Here is an 18,613-nt window from a genome sequence, read left to right as displayed (position 1 = left end):
GTTGGACTGTAGAGTGAAGGAAGAGCAGCATACGTGGGAACTCCTTTGTGAGTAGGTGTGTCCAAACTTTTGACTGGTACTGTATATTCACTGTACAGCCTTACCCCGTTTCATTGGTGCACAATCCATAGGTATCAGCCTACTCAGTGACACCCACAGAACACAATATCTTTATCAGAATCAAATGTGTACAGGATTTTTAATTTTTTATACATGTTTATAAAAATGTTGACGTTAATGCCACATGTTTGGTGAAAATCACTTCAATACATGTACTTTATTTGTCAGCCTGGCCTGATATTGCGACACTATCTAGCTACCTACTTCTCTCCTTACCGCAGGACGTGTTGTTGTGTTGCCTGCTTTGCAGCACAAACTATCCCCATTGGGCAGTAGACTGTATCACGGTGACATCTAAATGGTTACTACCAATACTTGAAGTTATTTATCGTGTAGGCTGCTGTCCTACTCTAAATATAATCAAGTGGCATGGAACAAATTCGCCACGTTACTGGCCCATGAAGGAACTGCTGGCCAGTGGGTAAGCACCTCGATATCATACCGTTGTACGTTAGCTGACTTCCAGATGGTGACCAATACTACAAGTTATTTCCCTCTCGTCCATTGAAATAAACATCACTTTATTTTACAAGTTTGAATTAGTGCCAATGCCATGCTTCTGTTTTTGCCATCAAGTCAACATTAACTAGGCTCATCAGCACGACTGACTGAACCCTTTCGTCTCCACTAGACTCTCAACTGCGCGACACACGTGATCAATTTAGGCACCAGGCGTGTCCCTACTAATAATTTATATATATACACTAGATGACTGCAAGGGGGCGCTGAGTTGTAGTTTCTGTACCTCCATCTTGGCACTTCCCCACCGGTGTAAAACTAATATTTTGGAAGCTACATAAATACATGTATGAATGTCTACATTCGTTTTTGCCACGTGTATTATGTTACAGACAATGTAATGCATACTTTTAAATCATATTATGCGAGCTAAACGTAAAAAAATATATATATATATTTGTAAAGAATCCTTAAAGTATATATTTATTTGATGAATAATGTTACTGTCCCCACTACAACAAAACAATACTTAAATACATGTAATTTTGTCCTTGAAACGTTTAATTGAGGAGTGCCAATATGGCGAGTGGTGGCTTCAAATCCTCTCTTTGGCCAATACACAGCACCAGCAATCCAAGGTTTATAAACATCTTTGGTGCGAATAGCCTCTCCCTCTTCCAAAAGAGAACTGATTCAGCTCATACTGCGCATTCTGAACTTGGAAGGAGGGAAGGACCAGTTACAATCTCGAGCATCCCCTTCCAGCCCCATGAAGCCCACCGACATGGCTAAAGAAGGAACGGAGTTGACAGAGGAAACTGAGCACATGATAGAGAAGAATGGAGCAAAAGAAACAGAAAATGTCCTATCTGCAGGAGATACCAAAGAAATGAGAGCCGTAATACTTTCCGGTTTCGGGGGTCTCAACAAACTCCGGGTAACCAAGAAGGCGATGCCTGAGCCACAGGAGGGAGAAGTGAAAATTCGCGTCAAAGCATGGTAAACGTTGCATATTAAACTGTTGATTAATTGTTACATTGATGCCTGCCTATATGATCTTAAAATATCAGTGATGCGAAGTTACCACATTCATACGTGTATTGCAACATGTTGCAGATTCTGATTCAGTATGGGCGAGCCATGAATAGACCTTGAATTAAAGTAGGTTCAACTCGACCTGTATAGTTTGTAAAAGTGACACGAGAAAAGGACTCATTGCATTCATGAAGCCGCATGTCCTCTGAAGTTTCACTGTCTGTAGTAGATGATTAATAAGGACTGTCTGTGGACCAATCATGCAAATGAAAAGCAAAAACACCTGAAATGTTGGAATGAATTACAATTTGGCTTGTTAAAATGATTTGCTTGGCTTGTTCTTGACTGATCATCTTAATGAGCTTTTATTGGCTATGGCAGAAGGGGGAATACCTCGAGCCTGTTGAAATTGATTTTCTCATTACAACTGGCTCATACAAAGTCCTACAATTGTGGTATTTGTGCTCTATTCTCTTATGATAGTCTACTTGGCATTTACTAAGTAGATTCTGTTGAGGGATTGAATAGTTGTCTTTAGTCCAACCATATTGTTTTATTGATAATATTGAAATCCATAATAAATACACATAAACTATACTTTCAACAAGTGGCATGCAATTTTTCCATAAGAGGGAGAGCCTGTTACAGATATGCTCTATCACAGATTGGCTATTCATTGTTCAGTGCATGTGAATCCCCATGGCCTTGGAACTGTAGCCCCTTTTAATAGTCTGGAATTCAAGCATGGGTTTGTAGATGTCAAACTGTTTGTGTTGTGAATTTATGACTGCTAAGGCATTTATTTACTAACATATTTTAAGTCTAAGTAACATTTATCGAATAGTGAAAATGTCCATCATGCATTATTGTGTCTTCTCCAATCACCTAAGTTAAAAATAAATAACTGCTTGATTGTGAGGTTAATATCAATGAGACATTTACTGTTGCAGTGGCTTGAACTTCCTGGATCTTATGGTGCGTCAAGGTAATATTGACAATCCTCCGAAAACTCCACTTGTCCCTGGATTTGAATGTTCTGGAATAGTTGAGGCGATGGGAGAAAACACCAAGGGATTCGAGGTCAGTGAATCCAGATCACAGTATGTTACAGATATTATGTCATGGATTAGTAGCACAACTATATTGATCTCACTTTGCATTTTTACCTCCCAAAATATTGATTTGTGTTCCGGTTTGAAATGGTTAATGTTGATATTTTGAAATGCATTGGTCAGAGTAACATGTGAGGTTTGTTGCATTTCTTAAACAAACCTGTAACCATGTCACCTCTCAAATCTGCATTTATCATATTTTATAGCTTACCCTTTCCTCTCTCCAGATAGGAGACCGGGTTATGGCTTTTGTAAATTACAACGCCTGGGCAGAGGTGGTTTGCACACCGCTGGATTACGTCTATAACATGCCTGATGATATGACTTTTCCTGAGGCAGCGGCCTTCTCCATGAACTTCGTGGCTGCCTACATGATGCTGTTTGAGGTTGCCAATCTCCGAGAGGGGATGTCAGTATTGGTCCACTCAGCAGGAGGGGGTGTGGTAAGTCAACTCCCGAAAGGAGGTGTAAAGAAAAACACAGCATCTGAAAATGATATCAGTGATGTTACTATAGATACCGACAAGGTGCGTATCTCTGGTGGCTCTTGAGGGTAACAGCCTGTGGCTATTATCAGACAGCTCAGATGCTGTTTTACATAATGCCCTATTCATGATTGAAGATGATGGACAGATGTGGCTGAGAAAACGACATCTAGGAAAGATGTGACTGTGGTTGAAGATAGAGAGTGTCTGGGCTGTGCTGGTTACAGTATATATGCACACAGACTCTTCAGAATTATTATTAATTAAAAAAATTTACCAGACATTGAATTATCAGGCTCATGTAGCACATTTCCCTTTAGCGAAAGCACTGTTAGTGATTCCCAGCTTTAATAATTAAACATAACTAGAGATGTAACTATACTCCAGAGATGCTCCTACAGACTGTAATTCATGAACAACCTCTTACAGTGTGTCAACATACAGACTGCTCAGATTTCAGACTGATGCACACAATGGGGTATAACTCTGTTGTTTAATTCACGTATGTAGTACCATACTGTAGTGGAGATGGACAAGAAAACATTTACTGTCTTTACCTAGTGTGTTGAATGATTAGAACAGGATGAGAATAATTATTATAATTATTTTTCATATCAAATATGGATTATGGTTGGTAAAGCTGTGATGCATAACCTGTGGAAATGTCATTGTCTGGATTGGCCTTGTGTAATACTGTCTGTGTCTTGGAGAGTCTGACTAGGATTGTGTGGTGTTTTTCAGGGTCAAGCTGTGGCTCAGCTGTGCTCCACTATACCCAGCGTCACCGTGTTTGGAACGGCCTCATCTTTCAAACATGAAGCCATCAAAGACTCTGTGACCCACCTCTTCGACAGAAATGCTGATTATGTACAAGAAGTTAAAAAGTAAGGTTTGTTTTTTGTTCTACAATAGCAATTATTGGGATAAAATCTTTATTCTAAACATAGAGCTGCGGAGGTAATTGTTCTACACAATTTTTATGAATAAGACTAATTTGTTAGCAAATGTGTAATTTCGTTGGATCTTACAGGTTTATTAAAATATGTTTAGATATAATTTCACATAATTACTAACAATCTCTTTCAGTTTATAATGTACAATTTGATATGTACATATGAAATGACAATGATAATGTGATAACGTAGAATACAGAGCATGTAGAGCTCAGGGAGAATGCAGATGTTAGTCGATGCCATATTTGGACGTGTGTGGCTGCGGTCCCTATGGCAACACGCAGCTCGTCTCCGAGAGCAACGGCAGTGTGTGGGGCAGAGTGCTCAGAGGCTCTCTGAAGGCAACCTGCAACAGGCTGTCTGCTGGGGACGTGGAACAGCTGGGCCAATCAGGAAAGCGCCCTGATGCCTCATAAATACTATGCCCATTTAGATCACATTGCATGTCGTTGTCTTGTCTGTTCCAAACATATTACTCACCATATGTCTGCTGCAGAGGGACAAGTGAGAGCCATGAGAAAATGAGTTTTGATCAGTCATGGAAATAAAAGTGCTGAAAACAAATTGGCTCCATATTTAAAAAGTAGATGGAGAACAAGCTTTGGAGGAAAAATACTGGAGTTTTGGTGCAGGTACAGACAACTAGCGCAAAAATAATATTGCGATATTATCAGAACGATACGATATATCGTTCAAAAATAATATCCCGATATGTAACTGTATGGATTTTGTCTCCCATCACTAATTATCTTGTTTGATTGGCAATCAGTGCAATCCATAGGGATGCTGCCGCCTCAATAGGAGACAATCAGAAAAGAACCCTCTATGCCAAGGCCAACTTCATGTCTACTGTCTAATAGGAATAGTGTTTTGGAGGTGAGTCGTGCAGTCAGGAGGCTTAAAGCATGTCCATCCGATAATCACATTCTGAATTTATTCTGAAGTGCTTTATAAATGCGTACATTCAACCAAGCTTTCCTCTTGAGTTCCTTTCTTAAGGAGCCTAATCCTTGGTTCCCCCTCAGTACTTATTGACAGAGGGAGAATACTGTCTGCCTGCATATCACAATGGTAGTAAATACAGCCATATCAGAGGGAGAGGCAGATTAATAAGCCTTTCATCTCTGTGGCCTCACATTCCTCTCAGGATCAAGAGAAAAGCAAAAAAGCTCATTTTACAATATGCAAGGCCATGGGCATCATAAGACCGCCGAGCAGTTTAGCCAAGCAGGCGGGCAGGCCACTAGGCAGAAAGGAAGGCATTAGGACCCCTTGATCAGAACATGCCTCTCATTCTTTCTTTCACATTGGTGCTCTTAAGTGAGTCATGCTACGAAAAATTGCACTGATGGTTAACCTGTCCAATGCTTTTAATACTGTATCACTTGAAATCAAGAGTGGAATTTGATGGAACAAAAGGCTGATTGAAATGTCAATAAAGTGGATTGTTTAGTATTTGCTAAAAATATATAAATGTAACTATTGAAATCTGAACTAAACATTGAATGACTAATAGATTGATAGGCGTCTGATGAAGCCTGTAGTTGAGGCTATCTGTAAATGAGGAACATGTTGATTCTCGTTAATTGAATTTCCTGTATTTGGTAGGATTTCTCCAGAGGGAGTGGACATCGTCCTGGACTGTCTGTCTGGGGAGAACACTGGTAAAGGCCTCGGTCTGCTGAGGCCTCTGGGAACCTACATCCTCTACGGTTGGTGTCCTATCAGGATGCTACTCATAAATTTGCTACATTGTGCCACCAGTATCGCACATAAGACTCTAGAGATATGATGTGGTGTTAGCCTGTGAATGATGAAGTATCTTGAGTGACATTTTTAATTTAGAACATTTCAAACTTACTGACAGGTATTGTATATAGGTTAGGCACCATTGTACTTGTGCTATACTGTACATATACACTGCCTTCAAGAAGTATTCACACCCCTTGACTTATTCCATATCATGTTGTTTTACAGCCTGAATTCAAAATTGATAAAAAAAAAAAAGTCTCACTCATCTACACACAATACCCCGCAAGGACAAAGTTAAAACATGTTTTTAGAAATGTTAGCAAATGTATTCAAAATTAAATACAGAAATATGTAATTTACTTAAGTATTCACACTCCTGATTCAATACATGTAGAGGCAGGTAGTCTATTGGTTATTGCGTTGGGCCAGTAACCAAAAGGTTGCTAGATCGAATCCCTGAGCTGACAAGGTAAAAATCTGTCGTTCTGAACAAGGCAGTTAACGCACTGTTCCCCTGTAGGCTGTCATTGTAAATAAGAATTTGTTCTTAACTGACTTGCCTAGTTAAATAAAAGTTAAATAAAAAATGATAAATATTTTGTGCCAGTAATTACAACTGTGAGTCTTTCTGGGTAAGTCTGTTAAGAGCTTTGCAAACCTGGATTGTACAATATTTGCCCATTCTTCTTTAAAAAAAATAGTTGTTGATCATAACAAGACTTCCCTTAGATTTTCAAGCAGATTTAAGTCAAAACGGTAACTTGCCACTCAGAAACATACACTGTCTTCTTGGTAAGCAACTTCAGTGTAGATTTGGCCTTGTGTTTTAGATTATTGTCCTGCTGAAAGGTGAATTCATCTCCCAGTGTCTGGTGGAACAAGGTTTTCCTGTATGATTTGCCTGTGCTTAGCTCCATTCTCTTTCTTTTGTATTCTGAAAAACTCCCCAGTCCTTAGTGATTACAAGCATACCCATAACTTGATGCAGCCACCACTATGCTTGAAGAGTAGTACTCGGTAATGTGTTGTATTGGATTTGCCCCAAACATAATACTTTGTATTCAGGACAAAAAGTTAATTGCTTTACCACATTTTTTGCATTATTACTTCAGTGTCTTGTTGCAAACTGGATGCATATTTTTGAATAGTTTTGTTCTGTACAAGATTCCTTCTTTTCACGGTCAATTAGGTTAGTATTGTAGAGTAACTACAATGTTGTTGATCAATCCTCAGTTTTTTCCTATCACAGCCATTAAACTCTGTAACTGTATTAAAGTCACTATTGGCATGGTGAAATCCCTGAGCGGTTTCCTTCCTCTCCGGCAACTGAGTTAGAAAGGACACCTGTATCATTGTAGTGACTGGGTGTATTGATACACCATCCAAAGTGTAATTAATAACTTCATCATGCTCAAAGGGATATTCAATGTCTGCTTTTTATTTTATTTTTACCCATCTACAAATAGGTGCCCTTCTTTGCAAGACATTGGAAACCCTCCCTGGTCTTTGTAATTGAATCTGTATTTGAAATACACTGCTCGACTGAGGAACCTTACATATAATTGTATGTGTGGGTTACAGAGATGAGGTAGTCATTCAAAATTCATGTTAAAAACTATTAATTCACCCAGAGTCCATGCAACTACTTACACTACTTGACCAAATGTATGTGGACACCTGCTAGTCGGACATCTCATTCCAAAATCATGAGCATTAATATGGAGTTGATCCCCCCCTTTGCTGCTATAACAGCCTCCACTCTTCTGGGAAGGCTTTCCACTAGATGTTGGAACATTGCTGTGGGGACTTGCTTCCATTCAGCCAAAAGAGCATTAGTGAGGTTGGGCACGGATGTTGGGCGATTAGGCCTGGCTCGCAGTCTGTATGGACTTCGCTTTGTGCACAGGGGCATTGTCATGCTGAAACAGGAAAGGGCCTTCCCAAACTGTTGCCACAAAGTTGGAAGCATAGAATCATCTAGAATGTCATTGTATGCTGTAGCGTTAAGATTTCCCTTAACTGTATCTAAGGGGCCTAGCCTGAACCATGAAAAATAGCCCCAGACCATTATTCCTCCTCCACCAAACTTTACAGTTGGGACTATGCATTCCAGCAGGTAGCATTCTCCTGGCATCCGCCAAACCCAGATTTGCCCGTCGGACGGCAAGATGGTAAAGTGCGTTTCATCACTCCAGAGAACGCATTTCCACTGCTCCAGAGTCCAATGGCGGTGAGCTTTACACCACCCCAGCTGACTCTTGGCATTGCGCATGGTGATCTTAGGCTTGTGTGCGGCTGCTCGTCCATGGAAACCCATTTCATGAAGCTCCCGACGAACTGTTCTTGTGCCGACGTTGCTTCCAGAGGCAGTTTGGAACTCGGTAGTGAGTATTGCAACCGAGGACAGACGATTTTTACTCGCTACGCTCTTCAGCACTCAGCGGTCCCGTTCTGTGAGCTTGTGTGGTCTACCACTTCGCGGCTGAGTCGTTGTTCCTCCTAGACGTTTCCACTTCACAATAACAGCACTTACAGTTGACCGGGGCAGCTCTAGCAGGGCAGAAATGTGTTGTTTGTCTATGGAGATTGCATGGCGGTGTGCTCGATTTTATACACCCGTGTGGCTGAAATAGCCGAATCCACTCATTTGAAGGGGTGTCCATATACTTTTGTATATATAGTGTGTGTGGCTTGTTAAGCACATTTTTACTCCTGAACTTATTTAGGCTTGCCATAACAAAGGGGTTGAATACTTATTGACTCAAGACATTTCAGCTTTTCATAAAACTTTTTTTTTTTTTAAATGGCTTTGACGTTATGGGGTATGAAAAATCACAATTTAATCTATTTTAAATTCAGGCTAAAACACAACAAAATGTGGAAAAAGTCAACAGGTGTGAATACTTTCTGATGGCACTGTTTCCTATGACATAGCTTAGACCACAAATATTTGTATGTTTCTTGTAAGATATAGGCTCAAGATCTTTCACCTTGTCTAAGGACACTTAGAATACATATGGTCCAATTATTTATAGGTAATATCCCTCCATCTACTCAATAGTCAATCTGGACAGAATTTAAGCGACCGCTTGAACCTCATTGAAAACCAAGGGTGCGGTGTGATTCAGTGTGAAATGTAGGTTGATTCAAATGGATAAAAAAATGATACCTGAATTTATTTTACTTACCCTGGCTTTTATCCACATCTGAATTGTTTAATGACAGGAGTCTTCTTGGGTTTCAGATAATGTAGAATTAGTTTTTCTGTCAGTATGACAGTCGTGGAGTTGTAACACTAGTGCGGCATGAATCAATTAATGGTATGACGGTGAACAGAGTTCATTTACTGTGCCAGATCAAAAAGAAGCAACCACTCCTCCCCCACATTAACCCCTCTTCACCTCACGGCTCTTTACGGTTCACCTATCACTTCAGCCCAACAGTTAACACCGCCACCCTGTCTCTCTCTATAAGCTTGTGTCTTTGTTTTTGTGTTTTCAGGCTCATCAAGCATGGTGACCGGGGAAACAAAGAGTTTCTTCAGCCTTGCAAAATCTGTGAGTCAGAAATGCTGAGTCTGTCACTGAGTTTACAGAATGGAACAGTCTGTTTAATATTTATCGAACATTCATTACTTACAATGAAGCACAAATGAGTTATTGGGGTAAGTGATGTGTGTGTCTCTGGTTTGACTCCCCAGTGGTGGCAGGTTGAGAAGGTGAACCCTATTAAACTCTACGAGGAGAACAAGGTCATTGCTGGATTCTCGCTGCTCAACCTCCTGTTCAAGCAGGGCAGGTGTGGGCAGGTGAAAACGGTGGTGGAGAAACTCTTCTCCCTCTACAACCAGAAGAAGATCAAACCTGTGGTGGACTCCCTGTGGGCACTGGAGGAGGTAAGTGGACAGCTGGTGGGCAGGGACATTTCCCTGAACACATCTGGCATGATGTCTTTGACTGGCAGGTCTGCTATACAGCCAATCTGGGAATGATCCACACGGTCACTAAGGAAACACAGATGGGTAGTCGGAAAGTTTTAGAGAAGGTGGTATGGAAACATCTTGGATGGAGTGTCATCTGTTGTTTGTCACTGTTCCGCTGTTAGTGGACGTCGGTTCGGCCCGCAGATGGCAGGTGGGCCGTTGAGACCGGTTGCTTGTTTTGATGGCTGCAGTTATGCGACGTTCACATTCACGCCCACATGAAATCCATACATCAATCTCTCCTCTCCATCTCTGCCAGTGCATCTCTCTGGGTGTCTGTTTTCCTCTTTCTGTTTCTACACTGTCACCAACTCTGTTTGTAAAGAAACACAAATGTGACATTTGGGTGTTTCACACATTCTGCTATTTCTGTGGACTTGATTGTGGAATTGCTAGTGGTTAGCAGGCAGCTCAGCACAGAGGGTCATAGAGTCATTTATTGAGACTACAGTCCTGCTGCTATGAGGTAGATGATTGGTGGTTTAATTATTCACAAGATCCCCTGCTTATAAAACAGTGAAAGCCTTCCCGGAGCTTTTCCTCTCCATTCATATTACTGGTGTTTACCTCCACTCAGTTATATTTCTTTATACACATATACAGTATATACAGATATATATATATACAGATATTGACCAAAATCTGTTTCTGGTGAAAAAATTTATAGACAAATTGAATTATTTCTGTCCTTCCTATTGAATGTCTGAGACACAACTGTACATTTCATTTATCCATTCCAGGAAATGTGAATAGTTTCTCTGGTAAGGCTGACATGTTGTTATTTGAGTAGAAACAGTCAAGGAGATACAGTGTGTCATGTAATTTGATTTAATTACATTGTGTTGGTCAGGTGGCCAGTTCAAGTCACAGAGCTGACCTCTCTGATTCAGAGGGGTTGGGTTAAAAGCGGAAGTAAAGTTTTGGTTGGGTGCACTAGACCAGTGGTTCCCAAACTTTTTATAGTCCCGTACCCCTTCAAACATTCAACCTCCAGCTGTGTACCCCCTCTAGCACCAGGGTCAGCGCACTCTCAAATGTTGTTTTTTGTCATCGTTGTAAGCCTGCCACACACACACTATACGATACATTTATTAAACATAAGAATGAGTGTGAGTTTTTGTCACAACCCGACTCGTGGGAAGTGACAAAGAGCCCTTCTAGGACCAGTGCACAAATAATAATCATCAATCATTTTGCTCTTTATTTCACCATTTTACATATAAAACCTTATTTGTTAATCGAACATTTTGAATAACTCACCACAGGTTAATGAGAAGGGTGTGATTGAAAGGATGCACATAACTCTGCAATGTTTGGTTGTATTGTAATGGAGAGAGTCTCAGTCTTAAATCATTTTCTACACACAGTCTGTGCCTCTATTTAGTTTTCAGGCTAGGGAGGGCTGAGAATCCACTCTCACATAGGTACGTGGTTGCAAAGGGCATCAGTGTCTTAACAGCGCGATTTGCCAAGGCAGGATACTCTGAGCGTAGCCCAATCCAGAAATTGGGCTGTGACTTCTGACTAAATTCAATTTTCACAGTTTTCGATGAGGCTCTCTTGTTCAGATATCGGTAAGTGGACTGGAGGCAGGGCATGAAAGGGATAACGAATCCAGTTGTTTGTGTCATCCGTTTCGGGAAAGTACCTGCATAATTGCGCACCCAACTCACTCAGGTGCTTCCCAAATCACATTTGACATTGTCCGTAAGCTTGAGATCATTTGCACACAAAAAATCATACAATTATGGAAAGACCTGTGTGTTGTCCTTGTTAATGCAGACAGAGAAGAGCGCCAACTTCTTAATCATAGCCTCAATTTTTGTCCCGCACATTGAATGTAGTTGCGGAGAGTCCCTGTAATCCTAGATTCCGATCATTCAGGCGAGAAAAACATCACCCAGATAGGCCAGTCATGTGAGAAACTCATCATCATGCAAGTGGTCAGACAAGGGAAAATGATGGTCAGTAAAGAAAACCTTAAGCTCGTATCTCAATTTTTTTTAAAAAGGTCAATATTTTACCCCTTGATAACCAGCACACTTCTGTATGTTGTAAAAGCGTTACGTGGTCGCTGCCCATATCATTGCATAGTGCAGAAAATACACGAGAGTTCAGGGGCCTTGCTTTAACAAAGTTAACCATTTTCACTGTAGTGTCCAAAACGTCTTTCAAGCTGTCATGCATTCTCTTGGCAGCAAGAGCCTCTCTGTGGATGCTGCAGTGTACCCAAGTGGCGTCGGGAGCAACTGCTTGCACGCGCGTTACCACTCCACTATGTCTCCCTGTCATGGCTTTTGCGCCATCAGTACAGATACCAACACATCTTGACCACCAAAGTCCATTTGATGTCACACAACTGTCCAATATTTTAAAAATATCCTCTCCTGTTGTCCTGGTTTCCAGTGGTTTGCAGAAGAGGATGTCTTCCTTAATTGACCCCACATAAACGTAACGGACATATACCAGGAGCTGTGCCAGGCCCGACACGTCTGTTGACTCATGCAGCTGTAACGCATAGAATTCACTGGCTTGTATGCGAAGCAGTATTGTTTCAAAACATCTCCTGCTATATCACTGATGCATCATGAAACAGTGTTGTTTGATGAAGGCATTGTCTGTATAGTTTTTTGGGGGCCTTTTCCCACAGCATTGTCCCAGCCATAGCCGAGGCAGCAGGAAGAATTATGTCCTCCACAATAGTATGGGGCTTGACTGTCCTAGCCACTCGGTAGCTCACCAAATAAGACGCTTCTAACCCCTTCTTATTATTGGTATCTGTTGCTTTTATACATGTCTTACTACTCGAAAGTCGTCTTAATTCTCACTCAAAAAACTCCTGTGGCTTTTTTTTCAAATTGGCATGTTTTGTTTCTAAATGTCTGCGCAATAGTGAAGGTTTCATTGAGTTGTGAGATAGTACTTTTGCACATACTGTGGGGGGAAAAAAGTATTTGATCCCCTGCTGATTTTGTACGTTTGCCCACTTACAAAGAAATGATCAGTCTATAATTTTAATGGTAGGTTTATTTGAACAGTGAGAGACAGAATAACAACAAAAAAATCCAGAAAAACGCATGTCAAAAATGTTATAAAAGGATTTGCATTTTAATGAGGGGAAATAAGTATTTGACCCCTCTGCAAAACATGACTTAGTACTTGGTGGCAAAACCCTTGTTGGCAATCACAGAGGTCAGATGTTTCTTGTAGTTGGCCACCAGGTTTGCACACATCTCAGGAGGGATTTTGTCCCACTGCTCTTTGCAGATCTTCTCCAAGTCATTAAGGTTTCGAGGCTGACGTTTGGCAACTCGTACCTTCAGCTCCCTCCACAGATTGTCTATGGGATTAAGGTCTGGAGACTGGCTAGGCCACTCGAAGGACCTTAATGTGCTTCTTCTTGAGCCACTCCTTTGTTGCCTTGGCCGTGTGTTTGGGTCATTGTCATGCTGGAATACCCATCCATGACCCATTTTCAATGCCCTGGCTGAGGGAAGGAGGTTCTCACCCAAGATTTGACAGTACATGGTCCCGTCAAATGATGCGGTGAAGTTGTCCTGTCCCCTTAGCAGAAAAACACCTCCAAAGCATAATGTTTCCACCTCCATGTTCGACGGTGGAGATGGTGTTGTTGGGGTCATAGGCGGCATTCCTCCTCCTCCAAATACGGCGAGTTGAGTTGATGCCAAAGAGCTCCATTTTGGTCTCATCTGACCACAACACTTTCACCAGTTGTCTTCTGAATCATTCAGATGTTCATTGGCAAACTTCAGACAGGCATGTATATGTATTCTTGAGCAGGGGGACCTTGTGGGCGCTGCAGGATTTAAATCCTTCATGGCGTGGTGTGTTACCAATTGTTTTCTTGGTGACTATGGTCCCAGCTGCCTTGAGATCATTGACAAGATCCTCCCGTGTAGTTCTGGGCTGATTCCTCACCGTTCTCATGATCATTGCAACTCCACGAGGTGAGATCTTGCATGGAGCCCCAGGCCGAGGGATATTGACAGTTCTTTTGTGTTTCTTCCATTTGCGAATAATCACACCATATGTTGTCACCTTCTCACCAAGCTGCTTGGCGATGGTCTTGTAGCCCATTCCAGCCATGTGTAGGTCTACAATCTAGTCCCTGATATCCTTGGAGAGCTCTTTGGTCTTGGCCATGGTGGAGAGTTTGGAATCTGATTGATTGCTTCTGTGGACAGGTGTCTTTTTTACAGGTAACAAGCTGCGGTTAGGAGCACTCCCTTTAAGAGTGTGCTCCTAATCTCAGCTCGTTACCTGTATAAAAGACACCTGGGAGCCAGAAATCTTTCTGATTGAGAGGGGGTCAAATACTTATTTCCCTCATTAAAATGCAAATCAATTTATAACATTTTTGACATGCGTTTTTCTGGATATTTTTGTTGTTACTCTGTCTCTCACTGTTCAAATAAACCTACCATTAAAATTATAGACTGATCCTTTCTTTATCAGTGGGCAAACGTACAAAATCAGCAGGGGATCAAATACTTTTTCTCCCCCACTGTATATATATATATATTTTAATGTGAATCACATTTTTCTTTGTCTTACCCCCAAAGGCTAGTTTGGTACGTGATTCTGTACAGTACACTCTTAGAAAAAAGTTTCCAAAAGGGTTCTTCAGCTGTACCCATAGGAGAACCGTTTTGTTTCCAGGTAGAACTCTTTTGGGTTCCATGTTGAACCCTCCTTGGAAAGGGTTCTACCTGGAACCAAAAGGGTTAAACCTGGAACAATAAAGTGTTCTTCAAAGGGTTATCCTATGGAGATAGCCGAAGAACCCGTATTGGTTCTAAATAGCACCTTTTTTTCTAAGAGTGTAGTGTTAATAAGAGGACATTTAATAAATGGGCTCCCTTGTGTTCAGAACAAGAACACAGCCTTAGTTGAACAGCCACCTGTGACTTGCTTGAAGACAGCAAGCAATAAATAAAGGAGCGGCATAGGCAAGGTGCAATAGATGGTATAAAATACAGTATATACATGTGAAATGAGTAATGTAAGATATGTAAACATTATTAAAGTGGCATTATTTAGAGTGCATTGTATAAAGTGACTAGTGACTAGTGATCCATTTATTAAAGTGGCCAGTGATTGGGTCTCAATGTAGGCAGCAACCTCTCTGAGTTATTGATTGCTGTTTAGCAGGCCTTGAGATAGAAGCTGTTTTTCATTCTCTCGGTCCCAGCTTTGATGCACCTGTACTGACCTCGCCTTCTGGATGATAGTGGGGTGAACAGGCAGTGGCTCGGATGGTTGATGTCCTTGATGATCTTTTTGGCCTTCCTGTGACATCGGGTGCTGTAGGTGCCCCCGGTTATGCGTTGTGCAGGCCACACCATGCTGAGATACAGCCTGACAGGATGCTCTCGATTGTGCATCTGTAATAGTTTGTTGGGGTTTTGGGTGACAAGCCGAATTTCTTCAGCCTCCTGAGGTTGAGAGGCATTGTTGCGCCTTCTTCACCACACTGTCTGTGTGAGTGGACCATTTCAGTTTGTCTGTGATGTGTACGCCGAGGAATTTAAAACTTTCCACCTTCTCCACTGCTGTCCCTTCGATGTGGATAGGGGGGTGCTCCCTCTGCTGTTTCCTGAAGTCCACGATCATCTCCTTTGTTTTGTTGACATTGAGTGAGAAGTTATTTTCCTGACACCACACTCCGAGTGCCCTCACCTCCTCCCTGTAGGCTGTCTCGTCATTGTTGGTAATCAAGCCCACTACTGTTGAGTCATCTGCAAACTTGATGATTGAGTTGGAGGCGTGCATGGCCACGCAGTCATGGGTGAACAGAGAGTACAGGAGGGGGCTGAGTACGCACCCTTGAAGGTCCTGGGTTGACGTGGTTACACGTGGTCTGCAGTTGTGAGGCCAGTTGGACGTACTGCCAAATACTCTAAAACGACGTTGTGGCTTATAGTAGAGAAACATTACATTCTCTGGCAACAGCTCTGGTGGACATTCCTGCAGTCAGCATGCCAATTGTACACTCCCTCAAAGCTTGAGACATCTGTGGCATTGTGTTGTGACAAAACTGCACATTTTAGTGTGGTCTTTTATTGTCCCCAGCACAAGGTGCACCTCTGTAATGGTCATGCTGTTTAATCAGCTTCTTGATATGCCACACCTGTCAGGTGGAGGGATTATCTTGGCAAGGGGAAAATGCTCAATAACAGGGATGTAAACAAATTTCAGAGAAATAAGCTTTTTGTGCATATGGAACATTTCTGGGATCTTTCATTTCAGCTCATGAAACTTTGGACCAATACTTTTGTTCAGTATAGATCCTTGTTTGCTTGGTTTATTGTTTTTCCTTTTGATCCTATCAGGCATTGTGGTGGGAAAGTGACAGACTGACTCCCCACTATTCTGCATGGTTGTCATGGTTTCAGAAGTTGATCCATCCACAGCATTCTGCAAAGTCATGCCAGGGTGGGTGGCACCTTTAAATGCTCATACCAAAATAGGAAAGAAAGTGATTGAAGAAATGAAATCCCTAATTACAGATGTATCACACTTAGGTTATAAGTTATAATTCTTTCCCAATCAAGATTTTTTATTTGGAAATAATTATCAAAATATTTGCCATGAGGTCACTGTCTTCGAAATCAGTGATCCGAATAAACTTGAAATGAACAAATAATGACAGTCAGTGGAATAAATGCTATCCTAGCTTGTCAGCTACTTTGAATTGATAAATTTACTTTTCTAAAAGGCTTCCCTATCTTAGTTCTCTCCATTAGAAACATTATTGACTTACAGGCTTTCAGAGTGTTGACTTAAACCTACAATCATTTTACTCTGGGGACTGGATGTACTTGTAATACTATTGACAATGATATTACTCCTCATGTGCAACAATAGGGCAGGCCTGAGTTGGTCAGAGAGACATGACTGACCTGCTGTATCCATTTTGTTCCCTTTCCATCAGGAGACATAATGTGATGTGTGATGAATTATGCTCTGTCACCTGAGTGCAGAACCACCGTTCCCCAGACATGGCTCTTATTAATCTCTGCTGTTCACTTCTCCCCCAAGAGGGCTCTTCAGAACACATGTTCTCTATCTGGAAGCCTCCACCACACAGAGAGTCATGTTTTGGATGTGAAGGTGGGTTCTGCCTTATGCCGTCACGGCATGGAAAAGTGTTATTTAGAAAGTCAGGGAGATTAGTACCTGCTGCTCCATACTCATCATAAGATATAATAACATACTAGCTACGTGGTCTGTATCACCTGACTGATACGTCTGCAGACTCCTCACTGCCCGGAGCAAAGCTACTCTGCTAATCATGAGGAGACTGCAGCTGGTACCGCAGAAGAGGGCGAGAGAGTGCAAGGGCAGAGAGAGAGAGAGAAATTAGTGAAGGTTAATGAGAAAGCAAGGGATAGTGGAGGATAGCGTTGTGAGAGGGAGAGGTTTGAAGGAGGCTTCAGTGTTGTAACATTTTGCAGCATCGCTCACACTAAAGCTCAGCCCTAATAGTCATCCTTGTTTATGATCCTACTGTTCTGCTTGGAAACAATACCAGACCCAGAGGGAAAAATAGATGAGCTGGCCATGTCTTCTCCAAGCAATGTGAATCTTATTACCTGTGTTGTGGCCATGTTTTCTGGACTCCATTTAACCCCCTGAGCTGAAGATGATTATCTGGATACTTTCTATGACAGCAACATTCATCATTCAGCACCAGTGTAGCCAGGGGCCTTGCTGTGATTGTTTGGTATGGTCCTCTACCTTCTGTTCCACAATAGTCGTGAGGGAAGTCATGCACCATCTTCCCGTGACATCCCGACCAGGGGATATCATTTTGTTCTCCACAGCCTCTTAATGTCTCTAGACTCGGATTTGTTTTGGAAAGCAATATATCAAACGGGTTTGCACAATGAAAAGCAAGTTTACCTATAAAGACCTTGTCTTGGAGAACGGCTTTGAAGCCACAGACTTCAATTACTAGAAACTATTTCTGAATGCCCTGAGCATCACAGAGGCAATTCTCTCTGTGCCGTGAGTCAAGTGAAGTCCTGGAGAGGTCCATAGTGAAGTTGAGGGGGCTATTAGAGGAATGCAGCCAGAGAATGCACAAAGCTCCCCCCTAGAGATGCACATCAACCAGCTGTATCCTGCTCCTCCAAACTAGTCAGTCTTTCACGGCACTCCAGGAAATGAACACCCCTCCAGAAACACAACTCTAGTATGCTTTTTTACCTTGGGCCACATCCATTTGTCTGTTGCCTAGGAATTGTCAGTGACCTGACACCTGAATGCATATCGGTTGTTTTCGGACAGTTGTTTACTGTTGTTGCCGAGCTCTCCCTCCCAACCAGCTTGGCTGTTCCACTCTGCTCCCTGACACCTCAGATCTGGCATTGGCAGAAGGCAGGCAAGGCAGCCAGGCAGCTCTGGACAATCTGATTTATGGTCCTCTCAGACAGCACTTGTTAAAACTCAGCACCAGCAGTGTTTTCCCCTCACCAGCCTATCAGGCAGAAGGCCATTACTGACACTGGCATTACTCAGGATGTACTACCACCGTAGCCAGGCTACAGATAACCCAAGCCTCAGTAGATTCACTAGTCCACCTTGTCCTGGAAATATGTTTCGATTTCTCATTAATGAGGCTGTCATGGTTAAACTCTGCTGAGCTGTCACCAAAACCGTGTGTAACACAAGCCTGAACCACACTTTCAA

The 18,613-nt window shown here is 41.9% G+C and overlaps 1 protein-coding gene across 1 annotated transcript in view; it reads left to right on the top strand.

Moving 5' to 3' along the window:
* Nucleotides 1–1,188: 1,188 nt before the first annotated feature.
* LOC106562097 (synaptic vesicle membrane protein VAT-1 homolog-like) overlaps nucleotides 1,189–18,613 on the top strand; it is a 38,328-nt gene continuing 20,903 nt past the window's right edge. Inside the window, exons 1-7 of the mRNA XM_045689140.1 lie at nucleotides 1,189–1,578; nucleotides 2,565–2,694; nucleotides 2,954–3,169; nucleotides 3,953–4,095; nucleotides 5,773–5,876; nucleotides 9,418–9,473; nucleotides 9,617–9,811. Of these exons, the coding sequence (XP_045545096.1) occupies nucleotides 1,349–1,578; nucleotides 2,565–2,694; nucleotides 2,954–3,169; nucleotides 3,953–4,095; nucleotides 5,773–5,876; nucleotides 9,418–9,473; nucleotides 9,617–9,811 (1,074 nt within the window). The 5' untranslated portion in view covers nucleotides 1,189–1,348. The remainder of the gene's footprint in view (nucleotides 1,579–2,564; nucleotides 2,695–2,953; nucleotides 3,170–3,952; nucleotides 4,096–5,772; nucleotides 5,877–9,417; nucleotides 9,474–9,616; nucleotides 9,812–18,613) is intronic.

Source organism: Salmo salar, chromosome ssa11 (assembly GCF_905237065.1).
Source record: "Salmo salar chromosome ssa11, Ssal_v3.1, whole genome shotgun sequence".
Lineage (NCBI taxonomy): Eukaryota > Metazoa > Chordata > Actinopteri > Salmoniformes > Salmonidae > Salmo > Salmo salar.
Note: the sequence above shows the minus strand (reverse complement) of the source record. Positions and strands in the feature narration are given on the sequence as shown.